We start from the raw sequence: 25,751 nt of genomic DNA, 5'->3' as shown, positions 1-25,751 counted from the left end.
CCATCAAAATAAAAAATTAACGTCAACCACGTTTATTGTTAAAAGTCCAGTTTGAGTTTTGCAACACATTGCTTTGCCCTCACTTTCAAATATACATGCAGACAAAACAAGCACCAATAAAACATTCATTTTTGACATGAGTTAATACCCAGAGTAAGTTCAAGCAAATACATACGTCTATGCTTTGATGGTTAAACTAACACGTTAATCTTAACCTCTGTGCAACAGAACAGTTGCCTGAAACATGAAATGTAGTTTACACTGTAACACAAGTAGAGCTAAGAAATGTGTTTACATGCTGTTAATTTAATTGACCCTCCGGGTAAACGCAAAACCTTCCATCTGGTGCAGAAGACTAACTGAGTCAGCTGTGAGGACTGCTGTGCGCCATTATGGCCTCACTGAGCATATGGGCCGCATCAAGCAGCCCTGTTCTCACACGAGGTAGAGTGTCCCCTCTGAATATTTAGTAGCAGCTTCAAACCAGTTTGTTTTGTGAGACTCTTTAGGCTACAAACACAGACTCTCTGACCTCAACACTAGCATGAGGAAGTGAGAGTCCTGTTTTGTTTTAGCTCCAGGGGGCTTGTAATGTAAGAGTACAATCTGTAAACAGGTGTAGGTGTGTGTGTGTGAGAGAGAGACAAATAGGCAATCAGTGCAGTGCAAGAGTTTGTGCATATCTAAAGAACAAAAGCGTGAGAGATGTCAAAAGAGGCAGGATGGCTGCTGGTTTGTAACCTGGGTCTGAGAACAGCCACTCCTTTTAGTATTATATACATAGGGGCCATAACAAAAACTAATCTTGTCCCATCTGCTCAGAGAGTTTCTCATATGAACATCTTCCCGCCAAATCCTCCACTGTCAGAAGTCCCAGTCATCTACTTCCAGGTGGCTGAGACCGGACTCCAGACTGGCAAGTCCAGAAGGTGAGTCCTGAGGCTGGGAGCTTTCAAAGCTGGTGATAGGCGACACGGGCCGCAACAGCTCAGGTAGGGCCTCTGAAGGTCGCCGTTTGATCTAAGAAAACAAAAAGATTTAGAGAACAAACTGAAACACGACCAATTCATATCTTATTTACCAAATTTAAATGTTCTAACTCTCCCACAATTGTCTAACACTTTAAATACTATATACTGATACATGTACACAAGTGAAAATGTTATAATTAATTCGATATCTTGCACACCTGTTTGAAGAAGGGATGGCCAACAAGACTGGTTGCAGATGGTCTGAAGAAATGCAATTGGGAAAACAGTTAGTGTCCCAGTCATAACACATTCCTAAAAGCAGTTGCAGTGCATTTATCGCATATATACTTTAAATATGCAGGGAGAGTTTCCCCAACCTTTTTTCTGGGTCTCGCTGTAGACACAGCTCAACAAAGGCGTGGAACTGTGGGGAGAACGTCCGGTTGTATGGGTGTCCTCCTGACGATGACGAGGGTTCACCGTTGGAGTTTCGGACTCCTCCCGGTCCTGGACCCTCACAGATCCCAGAGTCAGCACCAGAACGGGAAGGCTTCATGGACAGCTCCTCTGGTGGTATAGTTGTGGTATCCAGCAAGCATGGCACTGTCCCGTTTAGCTTCTCCAGTAGCATCTGTGGAAATGAGCTAGTATTAGTTTAACCCAATGACCTTCTTGCACACCTTAAGAGTTTGTGGTTTTAGTGTTCAGCTTTGCCCCTAATCTTCAGTTTAGATCAAAATGAAAATAACACCAATATTGTTGTTTACCATTAAATTACTTTCTACAGTCAAAATGTAACATAGGAGACTATTTAGGCCGTTGACACATCTCTGCTTACCTGTGTAGCTGGCATGTCTTTGAAGGGAACGTGTCCATTGGCTAGTTCACAGGCTGTGATCCCGAGGCTGTAGATGTCTGATCGAGAGTCATAGCCCTGGAGATTCTTCAAAAAAAAAAAAAAATCAAATAGAAACTGTCAGTTTCATCTGTACCCCTCTTCTCATTTTCGTTGTGCATGTAGCATGAAAACTATAGTTCTGCAGCCTCTAACATTGACCGCAGAACAGCATTCACAGTGTTGAAAAATGTAGTACCTGTTGCAGCACTTCGGGACTAAGCCACGGCAGCACGTTAACGCTATACTGGGGGAAGTCGTGGACCACTTTGGCCCTTTGGCCATGTCGAATGAGGCTAAAGATGCTCCGCAGACCTGACATGCACACTTGTCCATCTGCAGAGATCAAAACGTGGCTGGCCTTCACACTCCTGCATAACCAAAACATTTAAGATAATCAATATCGTATCAGGTGTGAATGATTGTATTTTAATGACAGGGTAATATACATTAAACCACATGCTTGTCTTACCGGTGCACATATCCCATATGATGGATGTATTCAAGAGCTTTGAGCATGCCTAGCAAAATGTATGCTATAGTCAGCTCACTCATACCATCTGTAAAATGTGTGCAGATGAGATCTCTGGCTGACCCTGCAAGATTCAAAAACAGATGATCGTGATTAGAAAGCTCTCCGACATTAGCAGAGGCCGCTTCATGAATTGTTAACATAAATTTAGTTGCATAACGTATGAGAAACAGCAATAAGGTAAGAAATTGGATTTCTTACCATAAGCCATGAAAGGTGTGATGACCCATAATTCATTTTCAGCTATAAAGACGCTCTTGTATGGTAGAATACTGGGGTGGTGAAACAACTTTGACACATGTAGTTCACCCTGTGAGACAGAAAGGAAACTACATCTTATTATGTCAGAGCGAAAGATGGGGAGGAGAAGATTACATAAAATGCAATAGACTACGAGGCTGGCAAACAGATAAATTCTCAATAAAGCACTAAAATGAAATATGGGGAGGAGGGTGACATAAGAGTCAAGTCATGCACACTGAAGGCATTGAGCGATTCAAACCTGCAGGTAGGTAACCATGTCATTAGTACATGACTCCAAGTCAATCCGTCGGATGGCCACATGCTCCCCAGTGGGTCTATATCGAGCCAGGTTAACAGTCATTAAATTGTCCAAGCCCCGACCTACAAGACAATATTCAAATCACTGAGACAAAGTCATCCTCCAGTTCTGTTTGTTTGAATATTTATGTTGTTGTATGTTGTTAAATGCTAAACACACACAACTTAACAATACTTTTTATTTACAATCCAAATACTACCTTTAATAGTAAAAAAACCAAAACAACACATTTAGCTACACTTAAAACAATTCATTACATTCATCTTTAGTTTAAAAGGAAGGAAAAACCACCAGGACTCTAAACTACTGATATAGTAGCAGATCCAGCTCATGAGCTATCATAATTCACAGGAAGGTGACCACGGTGTGTGTACATTTGATTAAATTCTGATCAATACTGAAAAAAAGAGCAGTGATAAAAATTTTAAATGAACAGTTGATAGACTTATTGCTATAGAAAAAGCTTATTGTTCCTTTGACCACTTGTTTATATATAACTATTTTTAAGTTGAGTGTTCTTTACTCAAGCATCAATACATTTTGTTTAACAAATGTCCAGAAATAACAAGAACGACATTAATGAAGGTCACCCAAAGCTACTACCTTAACTATATGGAGGCCAGCTGTGCTTAAAAGGTGCATTAGGAGTCAGGAAAAACCCTAGGTGATCTAGTTTTATGAAGAAAAAAAAAAACATCACAAGAAACTGTTCTTTAGCCAGTGCAGGCAAAACAAATCTGTTACTGCCAACAAAAACTGAATTAAGTTGAGGCATGTCTTTGATTTTACTTACCAATAACAGCAAGGAGCTCATAAGAGCTGCTGTCAGGAAGGAAACTGCCCATAGTGTCTCGACGAGGGAACGAGGTCAGACTCTCCTGACTGTCCTCATTGGCCTGGAGGAGAAAAGGAAACAGTGAACGAAGATCAGTTCTGGCATGAACCTCAGTGGTCATAGCACTGAACCAAAAGGGTTTGTGAGTGACAGCTGGAGACTTAGTCTTATGTGTGATAGCTGTTAGAAGATCACTAGAGAGGAGACTATGTTAGCATGACCCATAGCACTAGTGGAATTAGAGAAAATTAGCAACACAAACTGGGCAAACTATAAGTCTAATCATTAAAATAATGACCAGAGCTCCACTTAATCAGAATACCTCAATAATTCCTAAGGACATATACGCAATTTTAATTGCTCCAGAGAATTACAGTGCATCAGTTGTATATGGTTACTCCTCTGAACAACACAGTGTAAAAACATGGATGTAGCTTCCAGGCCAATTGTGAAGGGTCTTAATCCCTATCTCATAGGTGTCAAACTCTGGCCCGCGGGCCAAATTTGGCCCGCAGCCTAATTACATTTGGCCCACGAAGCCATACCAAAATACTATTAGAGATGGCCTACTGGTATTATACAGCTAATATATATATATATATATTGTTTAGTATTAAGCTTTGCTTGTTCCATATTCAGTTTTCCAGCAAAACTTATTTGAGTCCATAAGAAAAGATTCATTCTTATATCTGGAGGAAGATTTTTTTTCCAATAAATATTAATGTTAGCCCGCGACTTTGTTCCAGTTTTGAATTTTGGCCCACTGTGTATTTGAGTTTGACACCCCTGCCCTATCTGAAAGCCATGTGTGAACGCTCGTGTGCTAATAACTTGTCAATTACAAGTCACGAACCGATAAGCAAGCAGTTTCAAAGTCAGATCTGCCCCTCTCCATTACATCTGATTGCATTTTTTTGTTTGTTTGTTTGTTTGTTTTGCAACCAAGACGCTAATAGTGTAAATGCTCATTTCAAAGCCTCGGAACGAGACTTCATGGTAACTGTGCCATCTTTTAAACCATCTATGCTATGAACTAATTCTCCAATAACAAAAACAGAAGTTAAGCTTAAAACCTTTTACATAACATGTAGAGAACAGCTTATATTTTTGAAAGTGAGGACTCCTGAATTCCATCAGTTTACTTCTGTTAAAATGATGGAAATGGACAGACTGCAGTCAAGCTGTGGAGGCAAATGGCAGCAAGATGTATGAATATTTGGACTGTCTCCATGGTGACCAGCAGTAAGAGACAGGCAAAATTAGAACAGCACCCTTCTTTGATCATAATTGACTCTTACAGGCTGGAGATGGCTTCAAGATCAAGATCAGGAACACACAACTCCGAAAATATCCTCACAGATAAAACTAAGAGTTGTTTCTTGTGTAAACCAAGCCACAAGAAATTATCTTTATGTAGTTTAAATTAAATACACATTAAAACTGGCATGACAGCAAAGTCAAACATGCTTTGGTAGCCATCGCTTAAGGGAGTGTCGGCAAATGTCATCTAATCACATGGGGTACACTAGACGCTGCCACTGTGATCAGATTTAGAAAGGGTTACCATGCATTGCAAAAGCTCAACACATGGAACTCCATCCATTAACAAACTGCAGGGACACACGGTCGCAGACATCAAAGTGTGACACTTTCAGCTCACCACCAACTCAACATAGGGGCCGTCACCTCACACAGGAAGTGTGAAAACATACAATATCTTTTTAATGTTACTCAAGACTTTTAGTACGGCTACAAAAACCCATCAAAATCCAAAACAGCAGCTGCCTGAAGGCCAACATGTAAACAGCAGCACACCAAAGGACTCAGACTATTTCAAATAAGCTGTAGGTATGCTTGTCTATAAACCACAAAACAGAAGCCCTTGTGAGTGAGGTGAAAAGGGCTTTCTATGCTACAAGCATGTACAGTGTGTGTCATGAACTGCAAAGTCATGCATATATAAATGTGCAAAGCCTTGAGGGGGTAGTGGATTCTGCTTATTCTGTGTGCGCACATACATATACATGCATGCACGCACATACACAAAAGGCACATGGGGTGATGCAGTGGCAGGAGTACCACACTTACTTTCCTGCGAGAGACTCCCTGAGCTTGCTCTGGGGTAGAAAAACCACATCAATGACATAAAAACATGTACACAAACAAAACAAGAGAAGGATCTGTGTTTAGAGAAGCTTTTGAACTGGTTAACACAGCCTCTGGAAGTAAGGGTTTGCTGCATGACCCAAAAATTTGATAAATGAGCTTTGCTGGTTTCACATGATTTGTCTAATTCAGCATCTTTGTCCTTGGTGACCACCCACACAGAATTATCTGTTTTAAAGGCTTCATTCGTTCTTAAAAAACACAAATTTAAAAAATAAAACAAAACAATCTCACTAAACCCATCAGGCTCTTCCCAGATGTTATTTTAACCATCATGAACACAGCCAAAACAGAAATTAAATACTTGATCCAAATGCAGCTCTGAGCAATGATCTGCATGCATTGAAATGAAAATGAGACAAATACTGTACAACTTCTTATTAAAAACAAACACTTGACAAAAATAACAAGAATATCACAATTATAATACTAATTATTGAGGAGTCTGACAGCCCAAAGATGAGCTTTGCATTCACAGGATTTTCAGAAAACTTGACCTCTGACCTTAAGGTCTAGGTCACACAGATATGAACTTCTTCAAGATTTTTTGGTAGCTATACATATGGTGTCAATTTGAAAATTGTACGTCGCTTTGTTCTTCAGTTATTGCATTTACAAAATGTGTCGACATCACCCACCTGGCAGGGTGACAACAATACCCCATCAGCCCTTTATGGCTGAGGGGTAAAAACTATATAGAATATCAGAAACAAGAGTTAGCAAATCATTACAACTCTAAACACATTAGCAAAGCAACTCTGTTGCCAATATCAAGATTTATTTATTTATTTTTTTTTAAGTTGCATAAATGTTCCTTGTATGCACGTGGAACTATTCCAAATCTAACCTTAAATAAGCTGCTCAGAGTTAAATGACTTGTCAGCTGGGAAGAAGTAAGACAAAGTGAGAGACACAGACATCCCTTGCTAAGGCTGTGTAATGAGTTTAACACTAGACTCCTTGGAGCCCAATTAACTGAGACGCCATACTATGTAGGCTTTACAACAATATGGATGTTTCTTCAGTAACCAATTACATTAAATTATGTATGTGACATTGTAGTGCTGTGAACCCTGCAAAACCTGGAGCACCCTCATTGCAACAGTCCCTCTACACCTCACTAAAGAGTTTCTTGTAGCCTTAAGGTGCAGTCAGTAATGAATTAATGCATGAACTGCAGTCACTGAAGGTGGGGACTAAGAAATAGCTGCAGATTGTCCATTTACCTTAACTCTATGTCTCAGACCTCAGATCAGTTTTTATCAATGCTTGCATACTTTTCTGTCAGCTGAGCACTGCAAAACAATTACACCAAACTAATGGCTGTGGACCTTTTGCACAGTTCAGTCACATGCATGCCTTTCTTGTTTTTTCCTTGTTGTTTTTTTGCTTTATTTCCACCCTGTTTTCACACTCAGAGTTGCACCAATGCTGAAACCTCGTGAATTTTTTTATTTTTTCCCCCAGATCAGGAATCTAAGGGAACCAAAATAATCAAGACAAAAGCATTTTAATTCCCATCCTTGTTTTAATACTATTGTACCCTCTTCCTATTTAAATAAATAAATCTCCCTCTCACCCCCGAGGCATGGTATGTGCTCCTCAAACTCGGGTCCTCTACTAGAGGCGTGGGACTCTGAGAGTTCTGCCTCTTAGACATTCCTAGGACTGCACTATTTTTTTTTCTTTTAGGTATGTTTTATCTTTGTTTGTAACCACATGTTTAAATGATCTGCATTGTTTCACATATGTATCTACTGTGTATCCCATTTTTAATGACCATTTATGTTAATGGTGTACAGTACATGTGGTCAGCTGCAACTTAATTCATTAAAAGGATAAAGTCGCATTTAATTACTTGTGAAATAAAATATTTAATAGTCAAAAATAAGAACTTTTAATACCAAATACAACTTCAGAAGAAGCGTGGCAAGCCCACATGACATCAGTTGTGAGTGCCATCCTGTGATAATGTTCCCTTGTAAAATGAAACAATAAGTTAAGAACGCTGCTGACAGATGATTAGGGGATGGAAAGCTTTCATAATTGTGAAATTCACAGCAAAGTAAATACTCAACTGGAGCAAAGCTTCAGTGAAAACTGAAAGTTGTTTTCTGTTGGTGCTGTTGAATGGTCAGTGGTTTGTGAAAGGTGAACCCTATGGTTAAAAATAAATTTGGCTTTGAGTCTCACCTCCAAACAACTCCAAATCCCGCAGGCTCTCCACACTCAATTTCTCAGATACCCAACGCTGACATACACAGAGAGTTAATGGAAAAAAGGAGAGAAATGCAAGCAAGAATAAGGAAAGGTTACACATAAATATAGGCACATTTAATGTTGCTGAATAAAGTTGGTTAATTTAGTAAGGTGCAGCTGTAGAAGTTTCTTTAATATTGTGCAAGAGAAAGTTGTGCAAAGCTCTGTTTCAAACACATTTAGCAATTGTGTCCAGTCTTGTATATCTATAAGCAGTGCTGGATCGAAAGGCAAAGTGTTTCTTTGATGTGTTAACTTTAGAAACATGAATACACTAATGATGAATCCCTTAAAGGGATTAATCCTTCTCTTGGTACAGTGGCAATCTTCAGTGGGCATAATGAATAAAAGCATACAATTAGACATAAGGCATGGTCTGGCTTAAGAATCAATCCTCATGATACCAGCCCTGCAAGACAATACAAGAATTTAGAAGAATTTGACCAAATACTTACAAGAAAAGACATCGATCCTCTCAAGTGTGTTACATTTGATGCCGAAAACAGATAAAGGGAATAACTGTGGAAACAAGAAAGAAAGAAAAAAAATGTATGTAGCGGTCTAGCCTCACTCAGCTGTAGTAGTGGTTAGGGATGGGTATCGAAAACCGGTTCTTGTTGAGAACCGGTTCCCACTGTTTCAATTCCTTGGAATCGTTTGCCACTTTTAAAAACGATTCCCTTATCGATTCCAGTCGCCCCGAATGACGTCATCACGTTGAGTAGCGTCTTTTACCCAGTAGGAAACACGGCGCCTGAGCGGCACAAACGCTCAAAAGTTTGGTTACACTTTATGATAAAGGATGACAACAGGGCAACGTGCAATACTTGCAAAGTAGAGATTTCATCAGAGGGAGGAAACACTACGAACATGCAAAAGCATTTGCTCAAAAAACACGCGATTGCTTTCAACGAATGTCGTGTTTTTGATCCGCTCCGGACTAGCGACGCTCAACCCAGCAGCAGCGGTAGCGTTTCCACGTCCTCTCCCGTTAATACTGCAGGTAACTAATCAATTAGCATTGCATATTATGTTAGCGCGATTTACCTTATTACAAAACCTGCTATTACTGTGCGTTGCATTTAGTGACCATGATGAGACAGACAGAGTCTGGCTGGCTCAGATGCTGGCAGTTCTCGCTGCAGTCTACCGTTAGCGTCTCCTTTCAGGCCAGGATAGACGAATGTCACCGAGCAGTGACTAAGTTTGTGGTCAAAGGTTTGCACCCATTTGCCACAGCAGATGCCCCCGATTTCACTTTGGTAAGTGAATGTGTTTAATTGTAGGCAGGACATTACTGGATATTCTTGTGTAATTGCTACAGAATAATTTATGTTAAACTTTGTTATTGCTACAGAAGAATATTTATTTTATTATTTTACATATACATTTTTTTTCCTGGGGACCCTGTGACACCCCATTGAAGAGCCGTAGGCTGGATCTCTTAAGATCTCACTGTTGGGTTTGTAAGGCCATGTTACTCCTAAATTTCTATCTTGTTCAAAGAGAAGATATAAAACACAGTTCTAAGCTAATCGACTTTAGTGTTCTCCTTTTTAAAAAAAAAAGAATCGATAAGAGAATCGATAAGGAATCGAATCGTTAAACAGAATCGAAAATGGAATCGGAATCGTTAAAATCTTATCAATACCCATCCCTAGTAGTGGTTAATTAAATTAAATATAATCAATACATATTACAATTATTTCACAGAATAAATGTGAAATTTAACACAAGTTGTAGACAATAACATGTCTAATGCTTTGGTACGTCGCCAAACAAGCAAAACCAGTCTTTCCTCGTTTTCATTTCGCTTACAAGTTATCGCAGTTCATTAAAGCGCTTACTAAACCTTGTATAGAAAAATAAAACAACCAGCTAAATGACCTGTAGAAGTAACTATTGGTTTGACGCATGACATCTCTTTTCTTGTCATTTTAAGCTTAGAAGCGGTCGGAGTTTACGTTTCAGTATTGATGATGGCTACGCAAACAGATTTGCTGAGCGACTGTCAGCAACAACAAAAAAGGAGAAGAAGGAGAAGCGTGAATAAAGCGAAAGAAAATAAAGAAATCATTCACTAGTACCACAATAATATTATTGTTATTATTGGGGGGGTACTCGCTAATGTTGCTATGATGGAGGACACAGGGTGGCATAGTTAGCTAAAACGGCGACATCAACCTGTTTTAGTCAGAAACGCCATTATTTTAACACCTCGATAACTCACCCGTATAATGCTCGGAGCAGAAATGCCTTGTTGATGTGATACCGTCTTAGACTAACTTATTTGGCGCACCATCCTCTCCGGCAGGATGTTTTTGATAGCTCTCTACTAAGCTTTATGGGTTGCGCGCCGTGTCGCCAGCGAATGACGAAATGCGCAAAAAGAAACCTCGCGCACACGGTTGACGCAAGCACCGTGGGGGACTAGTGAAAACAGAGGCGCTTTTATTGGAAAAAGAAACAGGTAAATAAGTACTCCCTACCGTTTAGCACTACAAAGGATCGATGCTTTCGGCTAATGAAAAAAAATGAAGCTCTGTGCTGCGCTTGGGTGTGAAAGGGCCTCGTTCACGGCAAAGTTTCGATCCTAACGTCGCACACCTCCTCGGCCTTACTGCGGCCTTGAGCTAACGCTAACATTTGGTGCAGATAAATCATGTCCAAGTGCTGTTATTGTCCAACTGCTACGACGCAAACAACCTCTCGAAGCTAGCAGGGCAATCAAAATGTATTGTGTTTACTTTTATCTTCGTATTTAGCGTATGCGGTAAGCTTTAGGAACCGTAACGTCGATGCTTTCCTGTTGCTTGTTAACAAATATGCATACCGCCAATAGACAGCAGTTTCTGTAGTACCGTTATAGATATCAATAAAGGCGTTTCATGAATTTTGTGTATTTATCATAGTAGTCGTATTGACGTGAATAGTCGTAGATGCTCGTCTGCGCATGTGTTGTTCAGCTAAAGTTGCTTTCCGCAGTAGGGGATGTAATGTACTTACAATCCGTATTATTTGTTAGTAAACTCGTCATTATCCACCGAAATGCCCTTGTTAGAAGTGGACGCTATTGACCATGTGACCGACTAAAGAGAGAGGTGTCCATAATGCTGAGTCAGATTGTGCTGAGGGCACCTTTAATAAAGAGCCACGAAGTATAGAAAAGGTCAGATGGAGCTGCACTTTGTCTTTCTGAATCAAGAAAAAGTGTATGATAGGATTCTAAGAGAGGAACTGTGTTATTGCATGAGGCAGTGGGGACTGGGAGAGAAGCATGTAAGCGTGGTGCAGGACATGTGTGAGGACAGACAGTGGTGAGGTATGAAGTAGGTGTGACAGATGGGTTCACTGTGGGGGTAGGATTACATCAAGGATCGGCTCTGAGCCCCTTATTGTTTGCAGTGGAGGTGGACACATTGAAAGATGAGGTCAGGTTGGAGTCTTCGTGGATTATGGTGTTCGTAGATGACGTTGTGATTTGTAGTGAGAATAGTGAGCTGGAGGAAGCGAACTGGTGAGATTTATGGTCTGGAGAGAATAGGAATGGAGGGCAGTATAACCAAGACAGATTACATGTGCACAAATTAGAGGGAGACAGGTGTAACAGTGAAAGGTAGTCAAGGTGGATGAGTTTAAATACCTGGGGTCAACCATCCAAAGCAACGGACAGTGGAGACAGGGTGGAGACAGGAGCCTGAGCTGAGTTGAACATGATCAGGTTTTAGTTGGGATGGGCAAAATTAGAAGTGAGTACATCAGACGAACAGCTCAGGCCAGCAACACTAAAGAGGCAAGTTTGAGATGGTTTTTAAAAACTGAGCTGCCTGTAAGGAGGAAGAGAGGAGGATCACAGAGGTTGGTGGATGTAGTGAAGCAGGGTTGGTGTGACAAAGGAGAAAGAAGAACTGAAAGAAGAACTATTTTTTAACTTTAAATTGGGAAGTGTAACAGGGCTGGTTTAAGATTTTAGAGACTTCTCTAAGAGCTCTTTTTTTAAATTCTTTTCAGAACAGCCATGAACTGGAACAAAGGTGGTCCTGGTGTGAAGCGAGGTTTTGGCTTTGGGGGGTTTTCACTCGCAGGAAAAAAAGAAGAGCCTCGCCTTCCTCATCAATCACACACATCATTTGGAGGCCCAGGATCTGGAAGTGGTGGATATGGGAAGAACCAGCAGCTCCCATCATTCTACAAAATAGGGACCAAAAGAGCTAATTTTGATGAGGAAAATGCGTGAGTATTACATATCTCACATATGTACAGTAATAGAAATATTAATTTCAGCCCTTGATAGGAGCACATACTGGGATTGTGAGTAAATGTATAAGCTGCATATGTCCTCTTTTCAATTAGATATTTTGAAGATGATGAAGAGGAGTCCAGCAGTAACATGGATCTGCCTTACATCCCAGCTGAAAACTCACCCACACGGCAACAGATGCAGTCAGGTGGTGGCTCAGACAGCGAAGATGACCCTTTGGATGCTTTCATGGCCGAAGTTGAGGTGAGTAGATTTTACAGATAAGCAGAGACACAAACTAAACTAAATTCTGCCTTTAACAGATTTATTTTATTTTTATTTTTCAGAACCAAGCAGCTAAAGACATGAAGAAACTAGAGGAAAAGGAGAAGGAGAAAAAGTCAGCCAAGTAAGACTCTATATTTGCTTGTTTTTATGCTTAATTTAGGTGTTAGGCATTAAATAAAATAATTTCAACAGGAAAAAAGAAATTGCCCACAATTGGATCAAAATTTCATTTAATTTTAAATGTGGCTTAAGTTGCCAAAAGCTGTTAAACTTTACTCAAACCTTATCATTCAAATTTCTCCAAGAAAAAAATGTAAATAAAAATAAAAATCCAACAGTACCTTTGCTAAATAAAAAAAAAAGAAAGATATTGTGAGGTAAGCAGATTGATCGTACTCATAGTGGGATGTGGGCTGTCTTTGGTGTACGAACGAGCCGCAGGGAAGTTTTTTTTTCTCCGCTTGTCATTTCAGGGGTATTCGTGATGACATTGAAGAAGAAGATGAGCAAGTGAGTGAGCCCTCCAAAGTTTTTAATCCTCTACTTTGCTGGTCAGAGAGGTCTACCCTCTCTAATGTTATAAAGCCTCATGTCTTCCCTTTTTTTTTGACCAGGTTGCATATAGGATCAATATTTTTAAATGCATTTCATTCTTGTTTTTAAATTGTTGAGTATTCTTTAACCCGTATGTTAAGCTTGTGCTATAAAGCTGAAAGTCTCATTTGTCACTTCATCCTGGAGGCTGTAGTAAGGCTGTACTAGCTCACTTTTTCACCTGAAATGATTTAATCTCTGCAGGAAGCTTACTTCCGCTACATGGCAGAGAATCCCACCGCTGGGCTGACACAGGAAGAGGAGGAGGAAAACATTGATTATGACAGTGATGGGAATCCAATTCCCTCTACAACCAAGAAAATTATCATGCCACTCCCTCCTATTGACCACTCAGAGGTAAAGTTCATAATTCTCACTGAAAACACACAATTGTTTGGGGGGGTTGTTGTTGTTTTTGTATTTCTCACATATGATAACTATTTGATTGTACATTTTGCTGCCTTTTTTGCAATTTTTCCTAGATTGATTATCCACCCTTTGAGAAAAACTTTTACGAAGAGCATGAGGAACTCAGCAGCTTGACTGGAACTCAGGTGCTGGAGTTGAGGCATAAACTGAACTTACGAGTAAGTCTGTTATTCATTTTTTGTACCTGAGAAGGGATAGGGATGTAGTTTAAGCTTTCTTTTCTAGTCTTATTTTCTTTATCACCGATATTACTAGCAACATGGATCGCGAAATAAAGATTAAGTTATTTGTTGCTCATTGTTTTGTTCTTTCTCAGGTATCTGGTGCTGCCCCTCCAAAACCTTGTACCAGCTTTGCCCACTTTAATTTCGATGAGCAACTAATGCACCAAATTCGGAAGTCTGAATATACTCAGCCCACACCAATTCAGTGTCAGGTATGTTGTAATTTAATGTTTTGATATTCACATGGGTGAAAATTTAATAAGTTGTTATTAATGGGGAATAAATTTTGATTTTAGGGTGTCCCCATTGCGCTGTCAGGACGTGATATGATAGGTATTGCAAAAACGGGCAGCGGCAAAACTGCAGCTTTTATCTGGCCAATGCTGGTTCATATCATGGACCAAAAGGAACTGGAGCCTGGGGAAGGACCCATCGCAGTCATCGTGTGCCCTACCAGAGAGCTTTGTCAGCAGGTAAGAGAAGGTTGGAGTATAAAGGGTATATTTGAAATTACAATGTTAAAAGCGTTGGCTCAGTATGGTGTGTAACTGTTAATATTTACTAGATCCATGCAGAATGTAAGCGCTTTGGGAAAGCCTACTCATTGCGTTCAGTGGCTGTATATGGAGGAGGCAGCATGTGGGAGCAAGCCAAGGCTTTGCAGGACGGTGCAGAGATTGTTGTGTGCACTCCAGTAAGAACCTTTTTTCATTTCTCCTGGTTAAAGATGAAGCATTTGCTGCACTGTTGCAAAATAAGCATTAAGTTCACTGCACGTGTGTGTTTGCACAGGGTCGTCTGATAGACCACGTTAAAAAGAAGGCCACGTCTCTGCAGAGAGTAACATACCTGGTGTTTGATGAGGCTGATCGAATGTTTGATATGGGCTTTGGTGGGTTATCATGGTCACTGCTCTAGGAAAGATGTTGTGCTTTTATTCTTTCTAATTTACAGTATGTTGAAATCATTTTTTGTTTTCTTTCTTTTTGCTTTAGAATATCAGGTTAGATCCATTGCCAGCCACGTTCGCCCAGACAGACAGAGTAAGTGATATGATTCTTTTTTTTTTTTTTAATGCAAATACTGGAACTACTGAGAATTTATATATTAATATTGATTCATTAATTTCTTCTCAGCTCTTCTGTTTAGTGCTACATTTCGGAAGAAGATAGAGCGGCTTGCTAGAGACATTTTGGTTGATCCCATTCGTGTCGTGCAGGGAGACATTGGAGAGGTAAATATAGCTTTTAATGTTAATGCTTCTTAAATGTTCACAGGGTGGTGAAGTACATAGAATTCAACTTTTCCTAACTTTAGATTTTTAAAACGTAGTTTCATGTCTACTCAAAAGTTTTGTAAGACATTTTTGTCTTTGAAGCTCTGTATTAAAAAGTACATAACATGTCTCTTTTAGGCTTTCATTAAAATGCAAACAAAAAAATGCCCTGACACTGCTTTTATTTTAATCCTCTCTAAAAAGGCCAATGAGGATGTGACTCAGGTAGTGGAGATGCTGGTCAGTGGGTCTGATAAATGGGGCTGGCTGACTCGCCGGCTGGTCGAATTCACCTCCACAGGATCGGTCCTCATTTTTGTCACCAAGAAGGCCAACTGTGAGGAGCTAGCTACTAACCTGACTCAAGAGGGCTACAGCCTGGGCCTCCTGCATGGTGATATGGACCAGAGCGAGAGGAACAAGGTCATCAGTGATTTCAAGAAGAAGAACTTGCCCGTTCTGGTGGCCACTGATGTAGCTGGTGTGTACACGATGTAGTTCTGATTGACACTAAGGTTTCCTTGTTCCCTTTTCTTTACGTTTTCATCACTTTCTGTAGCAACTTAATTTTCTTCAAGCTGAGAAACACATTTCCTTGCTCCCTTTTTTCCTCTTACTAGCTCGTGGTCTGGACATCCCATCAATTCGTACGGTGGTGAACTACGACGTTGCACGAGACATCGACACACACACCCACAGGATCGGTAGAACGGGTCGTGCTGGAGAGAAAGGTGTGGCCTACACTCTCCTCACTAATAAAGACACATCATTTGCTGGGGACCTGGTGCGGAATCTGGAGGGAGCTAATCAGGCTGTTTCCAAAGAACTGATGGACTTGGCCATGCAGGTTAGATAAATCACTGATTCACAAATAATATTTATCTGGACTAAATGCATCACTTTATTAATTGATTTTTTTTTTTATAAACTTTGCTCAATTTGCATTGTTTTGGGGTTTTTTTCCCCAGAATCCCTGGTTCAGGAAGTCACGATTCAAAGGTGGCAAAGGAAAGAAACTGAATATTGGTGGAGGTGGTCTTGGTTACAGAGAGAGACCCGGCCTTGGGGCTGAAAGTTCTGTAAGTTAAAACCTAATGATTGTAATCATTAATGCACACTGTAAATTAATTAGCAAAATGCCCATAATAACAGATAATGACTTATAACTGTTTTCTTTACAGGATCGTAGCAGCACTAGTAGCTTGTTGTCTTCCACTAGTAGCTATGAAGGCTACAGCAAACCAACTACTGGGGCAATGGGAGATCGCATGTCTGCAATGAAACAAGCCTTCCAGGTACTCACTAATTCAATTTTTCTGCCATTCTCCTTTATGGTCTATAATTATTCCTACCTAGAGAGATTTCAAATGCACGTTTACGACATAGTATTAGGGCCACATTAAGAAAAAAAATATTATTGATCATTTTGAGAATAAAATAAAAGTTGAAAATCGAATTAGAGAAAAAATTCAAAATGTGGAGATTACATTTGTTGTTTCGAGACAAATTCCCACGGCTGCTGTATCCTCAGAGTTACTGAAATCGTACTTCAGACTCAGCTTAAGTGACAAGGAAAGAAATGATTTCTCTTTTAGCGCATAAACACAGTGTGGTGATAAGAACGACGGTGAAAAGAAGATTCAGAAGCTGCATTTGGTCAAACAGAAAAACCACACAAACTTGGAAGAGTGCATTTGTACAAAATGGAAGGGCTGGTAATGGACAGAGGCAAGATTATCGATGGTTCCACCCTCGTTCAATAAAGAGGATGTATGTTATATCTACACAAGGCATTTTGTAGAGGGTATAGCAGCCGTGACAGTTTGCCTTAAACCGACAGCAGTAATCTGCACGATTCAACTTTTAACTCAAATTAGTATTTCGACTTTTTTCTCAAAATGATCAATAATATTTGTTTTTCCTCAGTGTGGCCCTAATACTCCTTTGTTAGACTTACCTCCATGTATTATGTATAAAGATTTCTGTAACTCCTCAGTGCTTAATGCAGTATTTTTTGTTTAGCCGCTTAAATCAAAGCTGAAAAGCAGTTCAGTTGCATCTTGATGAGTTCATCTTAAACTTACTGTGTACGCTTACTTTGGACATTCTTTGTTAGAAAGGAATAAATGCCTTAGGTTTAAGATAGTTAGTCATTCATAATGTCTCTTTTTCCTCTAGGCTCAATATAAGAGCCACTTTGTAGCTGCATCCAGCGGCCCCCCAAAGCTCAGTGCCAAGTCTAGTGGCTCCTCAGGATGGACCAGTGCCGGCAGCCTGAGCTCTGTGCCAACAGAATCTGCCAATGGCTCAGAACGGTCTCACAGTGCTACCTTGTCCATGGTGGGTTTCACCAGTGCTGGCTCCCTGAGCTCAGTGGCCCCCACCAGTCAAACCAGTTCACTCCAGAGCTACACTCCACCTGCACCTCCGTCACAGAGAGAGAGCTCACGTGATAGACACGGGGACGACCGGGGGCGTCACGGTGACAGTCAACACCGCCATAGCGACAGGAACGATCGATACAGTAGCGAGGATCGCTACGGAGACCGGGATCGTCACGGGGATAGAGATAGAGATCGTGACCGCCACGGCGACCGTGATCGCCACAGCAGCAGCCGCCACAGTGACAGTCGTAACGGAGATGGAAGCAAGAGGGACAGAGATGATCGGAGGAGTGATAGGGATGGGGGAGACAGGGGGAGTGGAGATGGGAGGGACAGAGGAAGCGATAGCTTTGCTGTCCCTGAACCACCTAAACGTAGAAAGAGCAGATGGGACAACTAAAGAGAACATAAACACATTAATCGATCTTTATGTGCACCCAACTGCTCCATAACAAGCTTGTCTGTATAGGCAGATAGCAGAGCATATCAGAGGCTGACACAAGCACAGAACCGTAGGGGATATTTTATAGATTTCGATTAGATAGGAAGTGTACCAAACCTCCTATCAGGCTGGTTAGGACATCATGGTTTGGAGTTTAACAGTTTGGTCAGATCAGCATAAGCGGCTCCGAGACAGCTACTGTACATATACCATCTAAGACTGTTGTTATTGTAAGTCAAGTCAAGCAATACAGCTGTAATAAATCCTCCTGTCCATTAAAAACAATCAAATTAGGATGTGTTATCGTTGTTTGTCTCACTGGCCTCATGCTTTTGGCTTGCAAACTTGATGCTTTATTTTCTCCAGTGGTTTTTTGCCAAGTGTGTTGGTATTTTTGCATTTTGTTAATCTACAAAGCAAACTGTTTGATTTCTGAAGGCGCACTGTGATGATTCACAGTCACTCGAGTACATGTCAAAACAAATATGTATAGTTCTTTTTGTGTCTTGTATTCAAGTTTTAGTGAAGTGCCTCTCTTTGGCATTTAGTCTGTATTCCAAAATGTTTTCAAGAAAATGCATTTGTTTGAGAGGAATTTCAAGTGTATATTGACATGGAAAATGAGAGGTTTTTGATTAAAAGGACTCCTTTGGCACATGCTTTTATATATTCATTTTTGGCTTTCATTACATAGTGATAGGGTCAGAAAGTTGGGATTGAGATGGGATGACATGATGCAAAGGGACTGGAGTGAAACCCAGCCTGCCACATTAAGAACTAAGCTCTTGTTGTATGGGCTGTTGCTTTAGCATCATGTGACATAAAAGGAGTTTTTACTGTTGATGTTAAAATCCAAAAAGGTGACATGAAAGATGGGAGTTGTATATTTCTCTAAAGTGGTTTAAATTCATTTAATTTAAACTTAAACAGTTCCTGGCAGCAAACAACCACAAAAAAGTGGTTTTGTCATTTCTCACTGTGGCCACTGGGGGGCATAAATGGTTGTGATACGCATCATTACACATAATCGTAGCGGTGTCAAACATATTTTTGCAGGCAGCTCAGATATTTGCGTATAATCCCTGTGCAAATTTTATTCACATAAACTACAAAGCAAAAAGTAAATAACTAGCATGTCACAATTTTACTCCCCCTTTTCAAAAAAGTTTAACCAATTTTCTCTTCCATATTTGGCATTCACTTCACATAACGATTGGTTTAACTGCTTCAGTGTGTTGCACACTGCTCAACACTATGACCTGTATTTTCAAATTAATTCTACCATGGCTACCTATTTTACTAACATTTACTGGCTTCTAGTCTGGAGCTTTTGATCAAAATGAAGTGTAATTTCCTGTGTGTAAGAGCTTCAAAGAAGGCAACTGGACATATTTAACTTCTTTGAAGATGTTTCACCTTTCATCCAAGATGCGTCTAAAAGATGAAGAGTTCCAGGTATTTAAACCCTAGTGGGAGTTGTTTCTTAAGTGGGGGTGATTTATTTATTTTTTTTAAGTCGATGATGCAATGTCCTCGAATAACTTAAAGACGTCCAATCACTGTCTAAACTTTCAAGCTCTTAAGACTACCGTGACCGGGATCACCAAGAACCTACACAGATCTAAGACTATCTACTTTTGATGGAGCATTTCTACATTATTATGAGGATATATATGGATATAAATACATTAGTCTTCTTACATTATGTACTTTATTTTGGTAACTTGTAATCTCCTGGTTTAAGAATTGATTGAATCGGGAAACAAATATAATGAATAAGGTGAAAAGCTGATAGTTGATAAAGCAAATAAATATGTGTGCTGATAATATATCACACATTATCACACGATTAGATTTTTGTGTTATGATGAACAGCCTAAGATGTCTAAAGAAACAAAGGTGCACTTTCACCATAACATCTCAGTTTGTCCACATTGAGTGATTTTACTGTTATCACTTCCATATTACTCACATTCATATATATATATCTTTTTTTTTTACTCATACTAACAACTCGAAGTGTTTACCATACATTCACGAAACACTTTATTTTATGCACTTCAAGGACTGTACCTATCTCTTACCCATAGCCAATTCAGAATTCACAGATAATCTAATATGCATGTATTTTGACTGTGGAAGGAAGTCTAAGTACCCAGGGGAAAAGATGCAAACTCCACACAGGAAGGCTATAGCTCGGGTTCAAACAGTGCAGCTTTTAAAGGCACAAAACCTGCACAACACGCATTTTTGTAACAGATGAACACAGTACAATAGTATTTTGCACCTTTATGATCAGAACTACATGTATTTAAGTAAGTAGTAAGTTAAAAATATTTTCAACTTATAGCACATTTTTACTCCTGTGTATAAATACTGCCATCGCATCACCCCACGAGGATTATCAGTGAATTAAATTAATAAAATAATGCACGATTCCGCGGTACATTTAGTCACATGGTTTTGACAAATTTAATGCATAGAAAAAAACAAAAAGCATCGAAAGCTTACATGACATGTTCACACACTTATGAATTCAGGAAAGACACGTAGCAATAATATGAATAATATCAGAAGAAATGTGCAGTTCAAAGCAATTACCAAAGAATATCTAAACCAATAAGCCGGAAATTATTATCGTTGTTCCTTTAAAACATGTAGATTACGATTAAAATATATTTAACCTTTATTTAAAAACTTTCTGTTCGAGCCTTAGTTGTGATTTGTCCGATAACCTGCGAATGTGTCAGAACAGATGAGAACCAATAGCGTGCGACCTTCTGCCGGAGGAAAAAAAAACACGTTCCGTTGAAAACCCGAAACGAGAAGCGAAGAGGAGGCAGAAATTCGCCGGCGTTGGGGTTACTGTCTCCGAAAAAAATCTTGCCTTAATCCAAAAGTGAATGAGAGGGAAGGTATCTGCCTCCAGCTACTGAGCAAGCAGACTTCGTGTTATCAGCCAGTGTATCGCAGACAAGAAGCCAGATGGTGAGTGTGTATTTTTTTTGTCTGTTGCACCGTGTGTGTGTCTGCAGCCTCCCCTCCCTCCGCCGCGCGCCCCTCTTCTTCTTTTAATTTTTTTTGTGAGAAGATGTGAGGTGGTAATGTCTTTCCACCCGGGAACGGTTAGCTGTGTAGAAACCGATTTGTTATGTAAACCACTGCGTGAATTGCTGGGGCAGGAGGAGAGAATCAGCTCTGAAAAATTTCCACAGAATTTAAATGCCCGCCGCCGCAGCCGCCGTGTTCCTCAGAAATGCTAACAGTGTGCCGCTTCTTGTCTGCTCGTTAGCTAGCTCGATGGCTAATTACTATAATCTAACCATAGTATCTAAATATACTATTGGTGCGTTATTACAAATCACTCTTGCTTATTATTAAGTCTACGACTTATTAATTTTCGTTCCTTTTTATCGGCCTACTTATACATGCGTTTAAATCAGCTGAATATTATGTGGCGTGTATTTATGTTTTTGTTTTGCTTGAGCTGCACTAGCCATAGCAGATTGTCATTACTTGCACCTGATATTTCTGTAGCAATTACACCAAACCATGGACGAGCATTCAAGAAACCTGGGAAAGAAAAGCACGCAAAAAAGTATAAAGATGCGTGTTGTATTCCACTCACTGGGCATACTTTGCAGCCAGCTGGCTTCATACATGATCATAACATAAATGTTGACTAGCAGCATCCATCCAGGCATTCCTGCATCCCTATGAAATAACTGTGTTCATTGAGGGATAAGCAATTATCCAGGTTTGAATACAATGGATATACAATGAATATAATGGTCCTCTTTGACTTTGCCCTGCAGCATACAAAGTCGCCTTCCAAATGTATAAGTGACTGGGTTTTCAGCTTTATTTGCACTTACTGTAGTGGTTTGTATTGTCAAACCATTATGTGCGGTGTGGTAAAACCACATTTCATCCATCCAAAGCACCACAGCTTTAGAAATCTGTAATTATGGCCCTGGCATATGGCGAGAAGGCTTAAGTAAGTATACCGTCATTCTCTGATTTCCTACTATCATCAGTGTACTGTCTGAGTGTAATTTCAGTTGGAGTAGACTGCACAGATTGACACCCTGTTCTGCTGCCTGAACTACGTCAGTATCCTGCTGGATTTGGGAGCCTGTTGTTGCAGTTTGACTCACTTGTTTGCCCAGACAGTAAATAAATAAAGCAGCTTTCAGCAAACCCCATTTTCCAAAGCTGCAATGAGGACTACTAAAAATTGTATTTAGTTTGTCCATATGCTGTTCTGTCAAACAATTACCATTAACGGCACAAAAACCTAATTTGTTGGGCATGTCAGAAGTGCCATATGTTGGATGGAAGGGGGGGGGGTTGCCTGCTGTCAGATGTGCAGAGGAGTATTAAATGGGTCGCCAGCAGGTCCATGGCATAGAGCTGCAGGAAAAAGTGGCACATAGTTACACTGGGTGCATACCTGTGCCTTTATATCCCCCTCTATCAATCATTTACTGAAAATAAGAAATATAGCCAGGAGGTATGTGTAAGCAGGCAGGCTCAGGCTTGGAAGGATGTTGAAACAATTTCACAGTTGATTTAATGCTTTTAACTGATTATATATATATATCGTGTGTGTGTGTGTGTGTGTGTATTTGTGTTTTTTTATTGTTGCATGGGAACGTCACTTCTTTGCAAGCCAAATCAGCTGTGTAGAGACGAATCAGTATTTTTCAATCATTGGGCAAATCACTGATTGCCAGTTGAGCACATAAATATACCTGACCTAGTAAAAGGAAAAAAATACACGTCTCTTTCGTTTCCTGTGGGTATGTGCAGTCTCGCAGTCTGTAAACCTGCATAAAGACTCATTCCAGGAAGTCTTAGTACGTTACTTTCTCTTTGATTTATTTAATTTTCCTGAGAAGTTTCATGTCATTCTCTTGTAAATCAGATCACAGACAGATGTGTGGTGCTGGTAATAAAGGTTTGGCTGCTCTACTCGTACAGCAACAATCCGGACCATTGCCAGCAACTGCTCCAGTTGAAGATAAGAAACTTCAACATGATTATAGTCTTTTCTCCATTCTTTTTATACAGTCCGGTCTCCCCAGCCACCCCCACTGCCATTTAAAGCTCTGCGTGTCTCTTCTTTATACCAGTATTTTTCAGTCTGGACTGAAACCATTAACTCACATTACGTTTTGTCTCTGAGGTTGTCAGCACTAGTCCAACGTCTAAAGTCCTCACGGAAAATAGTTTTGAAGTACTCCAGTTCCTCACAGCATCATAAGTCAACAGAGAACATCTAAGATATCTCATGTCTGTGGGGGTCTGCAGACAATCACCTCACAAATGATTACTTTTGAACTTGAGAAGTAACTACTGAAGGCACTTTATTGAGCAACACTTAATTTCCTGTTCCTTGCCCTCCATTGCCACTGTGATGGAAATTTTGCTGTGATTGCAAAGCAGATATTTGCATGGGGCCATTTTTTTGTAGACGGGATGAGACATGTTACGGTGAATTCCATTCAAGGAGAAGAAGTTGATTGTGAAATGGTCTCTCTTCTGAAGTCCCCGATAACATCAGATCATGTCTTGAACTTGCATCAGTTTCTGTTCTACCTCCAGCAAGGTTGCTGAAAGCAGTGGCATTTTGCTACATCAAGTCAACACAGACTCCGGGTCTCTAAAACATTTTTTTTATAAGCTGGTTTTACTTCTTTCAGTTTTAAAAAGAAACCATAAACATACCACCTGCTGCTGAATACCAGCACCGACAGTAGTGCTACTGGAATTTGGTCTCTTCAGCAAAGGTAGCCCTGCAGTGCAACTTATAAGTTACTATATGTTTCTTGCTTTTAACTGCAAGTGATAAGTCAGTAACACTTTCTCCTTTTGAAATGGCAAACTACTTCTCAGAAATGATACATGCAAATGATATTAAAATGTTGTGGTTTTTGTACTACTGAAAGACTTTTCCTACTTCTTAAATTAACAGAACAGCAAAACCAAAAAGAAAATAGAGATCAGAAATGGTTGGGATTGACTTGTTATTCATCAAAAAGTTAATGCACAGCATATTTGCCACAACTTTTCTGGTTGCAGCTTTCTTGTATGACGATCTTTTAATTTTCACAGTTAAATGCCAAGATAATGAAACCATGAATGATAGACTGAATCAGAAAAGCACTAAAAAGATGTTATCTTCTAGTCTCACAGTTCACCCCTAAAGTTCATGTCGTCTCTCATTAACATAGGTTTCACGAACTTCTTTGTCAATCTTAGACAGGAAGTGAAAAAACCTATGAGACGTGGACATGTGATAAATGGTCTATACTGTCGAACACAGAAAATGCCTCGTCATTTTCTTCTTTTATACAGGAAGTTCAAAAGAAGAAGAGAAGTAGTGGTCAAGCAAATACCAAAACTTGGCTCAGACATGATTACTCTGCAGACTGTTGAGGCAAACCTCTATCTGTGCTCTGGCGAACAAGACCATGTCATTCTTCTTTTAGCTGCTCCCCAGCCAGTAGCCATGTTCAAATATTTCTGCATCACAGATTTTTTTATTTTTTTTAAATTAACCTTATATCAGATGAGTGTTTTATTTTTTCCTTTCTCTGGCATGTTGTCCACATAGCTTGCTTTGTCTCTTCACGTTAAGCGTTATCGAATCTCTTCAGCAGGTTTTGTAGTTGTTGGATCATTTCCGTAGCTTGCACATCCATATTACGTACAGTTAGATATTTTCTGTAAAATAAATATTCAAGTTCTAGGTTTATGTTGTAAGTACTGGTCTGGAAAATTATTGTTTTTATTCGTGAAACCGTTAGGCTGCTGATAAACAAGCTCATTAACACTGTTGTGTGATGTGTTAATGACGACGAGGTACATTGTTCGGTTTTTTGACTCTGCTTTCCAAATTATTAAACAATGATCTTGTTTCTAAAAATAAGAAAGTAAGCAAGAGAGAGAAAGAGAGAGAGAGACTGGGAACCTTATTTGATAAATGACATTTGTTACATAGCTTCCCTCCATTCCCTTGTAGGGGCCTGCTGCAGCACTCTGTGTTTTAAGTGATAATCAAGTGTGAGGTGGTGGCATTTGCCTTCTTGTGTTCTGTCCATCAGCACTACGATAGAAAAATATGTGTGTCAATTTTGAACTTCACTAGTATGTTGAACTTTCACCCCCATAATACTCTTTTAGAGTTTTTGTAGCTAGTTAAAGGTCTGCGATTTACATCAGCAGACAGCTCTTGTATACATTTCAAAGATTTAGAGATCGAGGGCCTTGGGTTGTAGTTTTGGTGCTTGTTTAACGTCAACATCAGTGAAGACTGTATATGCTTTATTGCTTAATACTTCCTATAATTCCTAAATGGCATCTCCACATACTCTCCCTATTACGTCTCCTCTTGATTTTGACAGAATAAGAACAGACCTGAGGGCCATTTGACTCCCTGGTCAAACACATCCATGGCCTCAAAAGGAGAGTAGGATTTTGGGACCTTGGTATTTTAAGTCAAAGGATTGAAATCATACTTCAACATGGAGATCAGGATGCACAGTTGCTTACTGCTGCTAAAAGCTCTGTAGGAAAGATACTGTAGCTAAGAATATAAATAGGGAAAATGGCTAACATGCCTCTGCCATACTGTAACAAAAACTACCCT

General features: G+C 39.8%; 2 protein-coding genes and 1 long non-coding RNA gene across 7 annotated transcripts; 2 read left to right on the top strand and 1 right to left on the bottom strand.

The window, feature by feature from the left end:
• Positions 1-16: 16 nt before the first annotated feature.
• On the bottom strand, positions 17-10,591 carry strada (STE20 related adaptor alpha). 3 transcript variants are annotated; one of them, XM_080905936.1, is made up of 13 exons: positions 10,451-10,591; positions 8,676-8,739; positions 8,155-8,212; positions 5,884-5,912; positions 3,754-3,856; positions 2,901-3,022; positions 2,600-2,708; positions 2,339-2,462; positions 2,066-2,237; positions 1,810-1,914; positions 1,349-1,602; positions 1,190-1,232; positions 17-1,020 (listed from the first exon to the last, which is right to left on the bottom strand). In XM_080905936.1, the coding sequence occupies exons 2-13, from the start codon at positions 8,685-8,687 to the stop codon at positions 865-867; spliced, it is 1,287 nt and encodes a 428-aa protein (XP_080762062.1). In that variant the 5' UTR covers positions 8,688-8,739; positions 10,451-10,591; the 3' UTR covers positions 17-864. The 3 variants fall into 3 exon arrangements, with proteins under 3 accessions (XP_080762062.1, XP_080762063.1, XP_080762064.1); XM_080905937.1 differs by lacking the exons at positions 5,884-5,912; positions 8,155-8,212; XM_080905938.1 differs by lacking the exons at positions 5,884-5,912; positions 10,451-10,591 and having other exon boundaries at positions 8,676-8,737.
• LOC308411890 lies at positions 8,759-9,791 on the top strand. Its single transcript, XR_013974468.1, has 2 exons — positions 8,759-9,223; positions 9,307-9,791. It is a non-coding gene; the product is annotated as an uncharacterized lncRNA (long non-coding RNA).
• Positions 10,572-18,752, top strand: ddx42 (DEAD (Asp-Glu-Ala-Asp) box helicase 42). Of its 3 annotated transcripts, none has more exons than XM_080905933.1 (18): positions 10,572-10,690; positions 12,237-12,453; positions 12,574-12,724; positions 12,808-12,869; positions 13,222-13,258; positions 13,547-13,699; positions 13,825-13,929; positions 14,088-14,207; positions 14,292-14,468; positions 14,561-14,689; positions 14,788-14,887; positions 14,991-15,038; positions 15,132-15,229; positions 15,476-15,752; positions 15,892-16,118; positions 16,240-16,350; positions 16,453-16,566; positions 17,450-18,752. In XM_080905933.1, exons 2-18 carry the CDS (start codon positions 12,239-12,241, stop codon positions 18,053-18,055), a joined length of 2,730 nt encoding a protein of 909 aa, XP_080762059.1. In that variant the 5' UTR covers positions 10,572-10,690; positions 12,237-12,238; the 3' UTR covers positions 18,056-18,752. The 3 variants fall into 3 exon arrangements, with proteins under 3 accessions (XP_080762059.1, XP_080762058.1, XP_080762060.1); XM_080905932.1 differs by having other exon boundaries at positions 10,578-10,690; positions 12,232-12,453; XM_080905934.1 differs by lacking the exons at positions 10,572-10,690; positions 12,237-12,453; positions 13,222-13,258 and having other exon boundaries at positions 12,675-12,724.
• Positions 18,753-25,751: the final 6,999 nt, after the last annotated feature.

This window comes from Rhamphochromis sp. 'chilingali' (assembly GCF_963969265.1).
Source record: "Rhamphochromis sp. 'chilingali' genome assembly, chromosome: 15".
Classification (NCBI taxonomy): Eukaryota; Metazoa; Chordata; class Actinopteri; order Cichliformes; family Cichlidae; genus Rhamphochromis; species Rhamphochromis sp. 'chilingali'.
This window is presented reverse-complemented; position numbering and strand designations above follow the sequence as displayed.

Bases quoted from the DNA above. Each gene is read 5' to 3' on its own strand.
- strada (XM_080905936.1), bottom strand. The intron at 3,857-5,883 runs GTAAGTGTGGTA...TTTCTCCTCCAG, and splicing joins AGGGAGTCTCTCGCAGGAAA to GCCAATGAGGACAGTCAGGA. The intron at 1,021-1,189 runs GTGTGCAAGATA...TTGTTTTCTTAG, and splicing joins GCCATCCCTTCTTCAAACAG to ATCAAACGGCGACCTTCAGA.
- ddx42 (XM_080905933.1), top strand. From the start codon at position 12,239: ATGAACTGGAACAAAGGTGGTCCTGGTGTGAAGCGAGGTTTTGGCTTT. The intron at 14,888-14,990 runs GTGGGTTATCAT...TTTTTGCTTTAG, and splicing joins AATGTTTGATATGGGCTTTG to AATATCAGGTTAGATCCATT. The intron at 16,351-16,452 runs GTAAGTTAAAAC...TTTTCTTTACAG, and splicing joins GCCTTGGGGCTGAAAGTTCT to GATCGTAGCAGCACTAGTAG.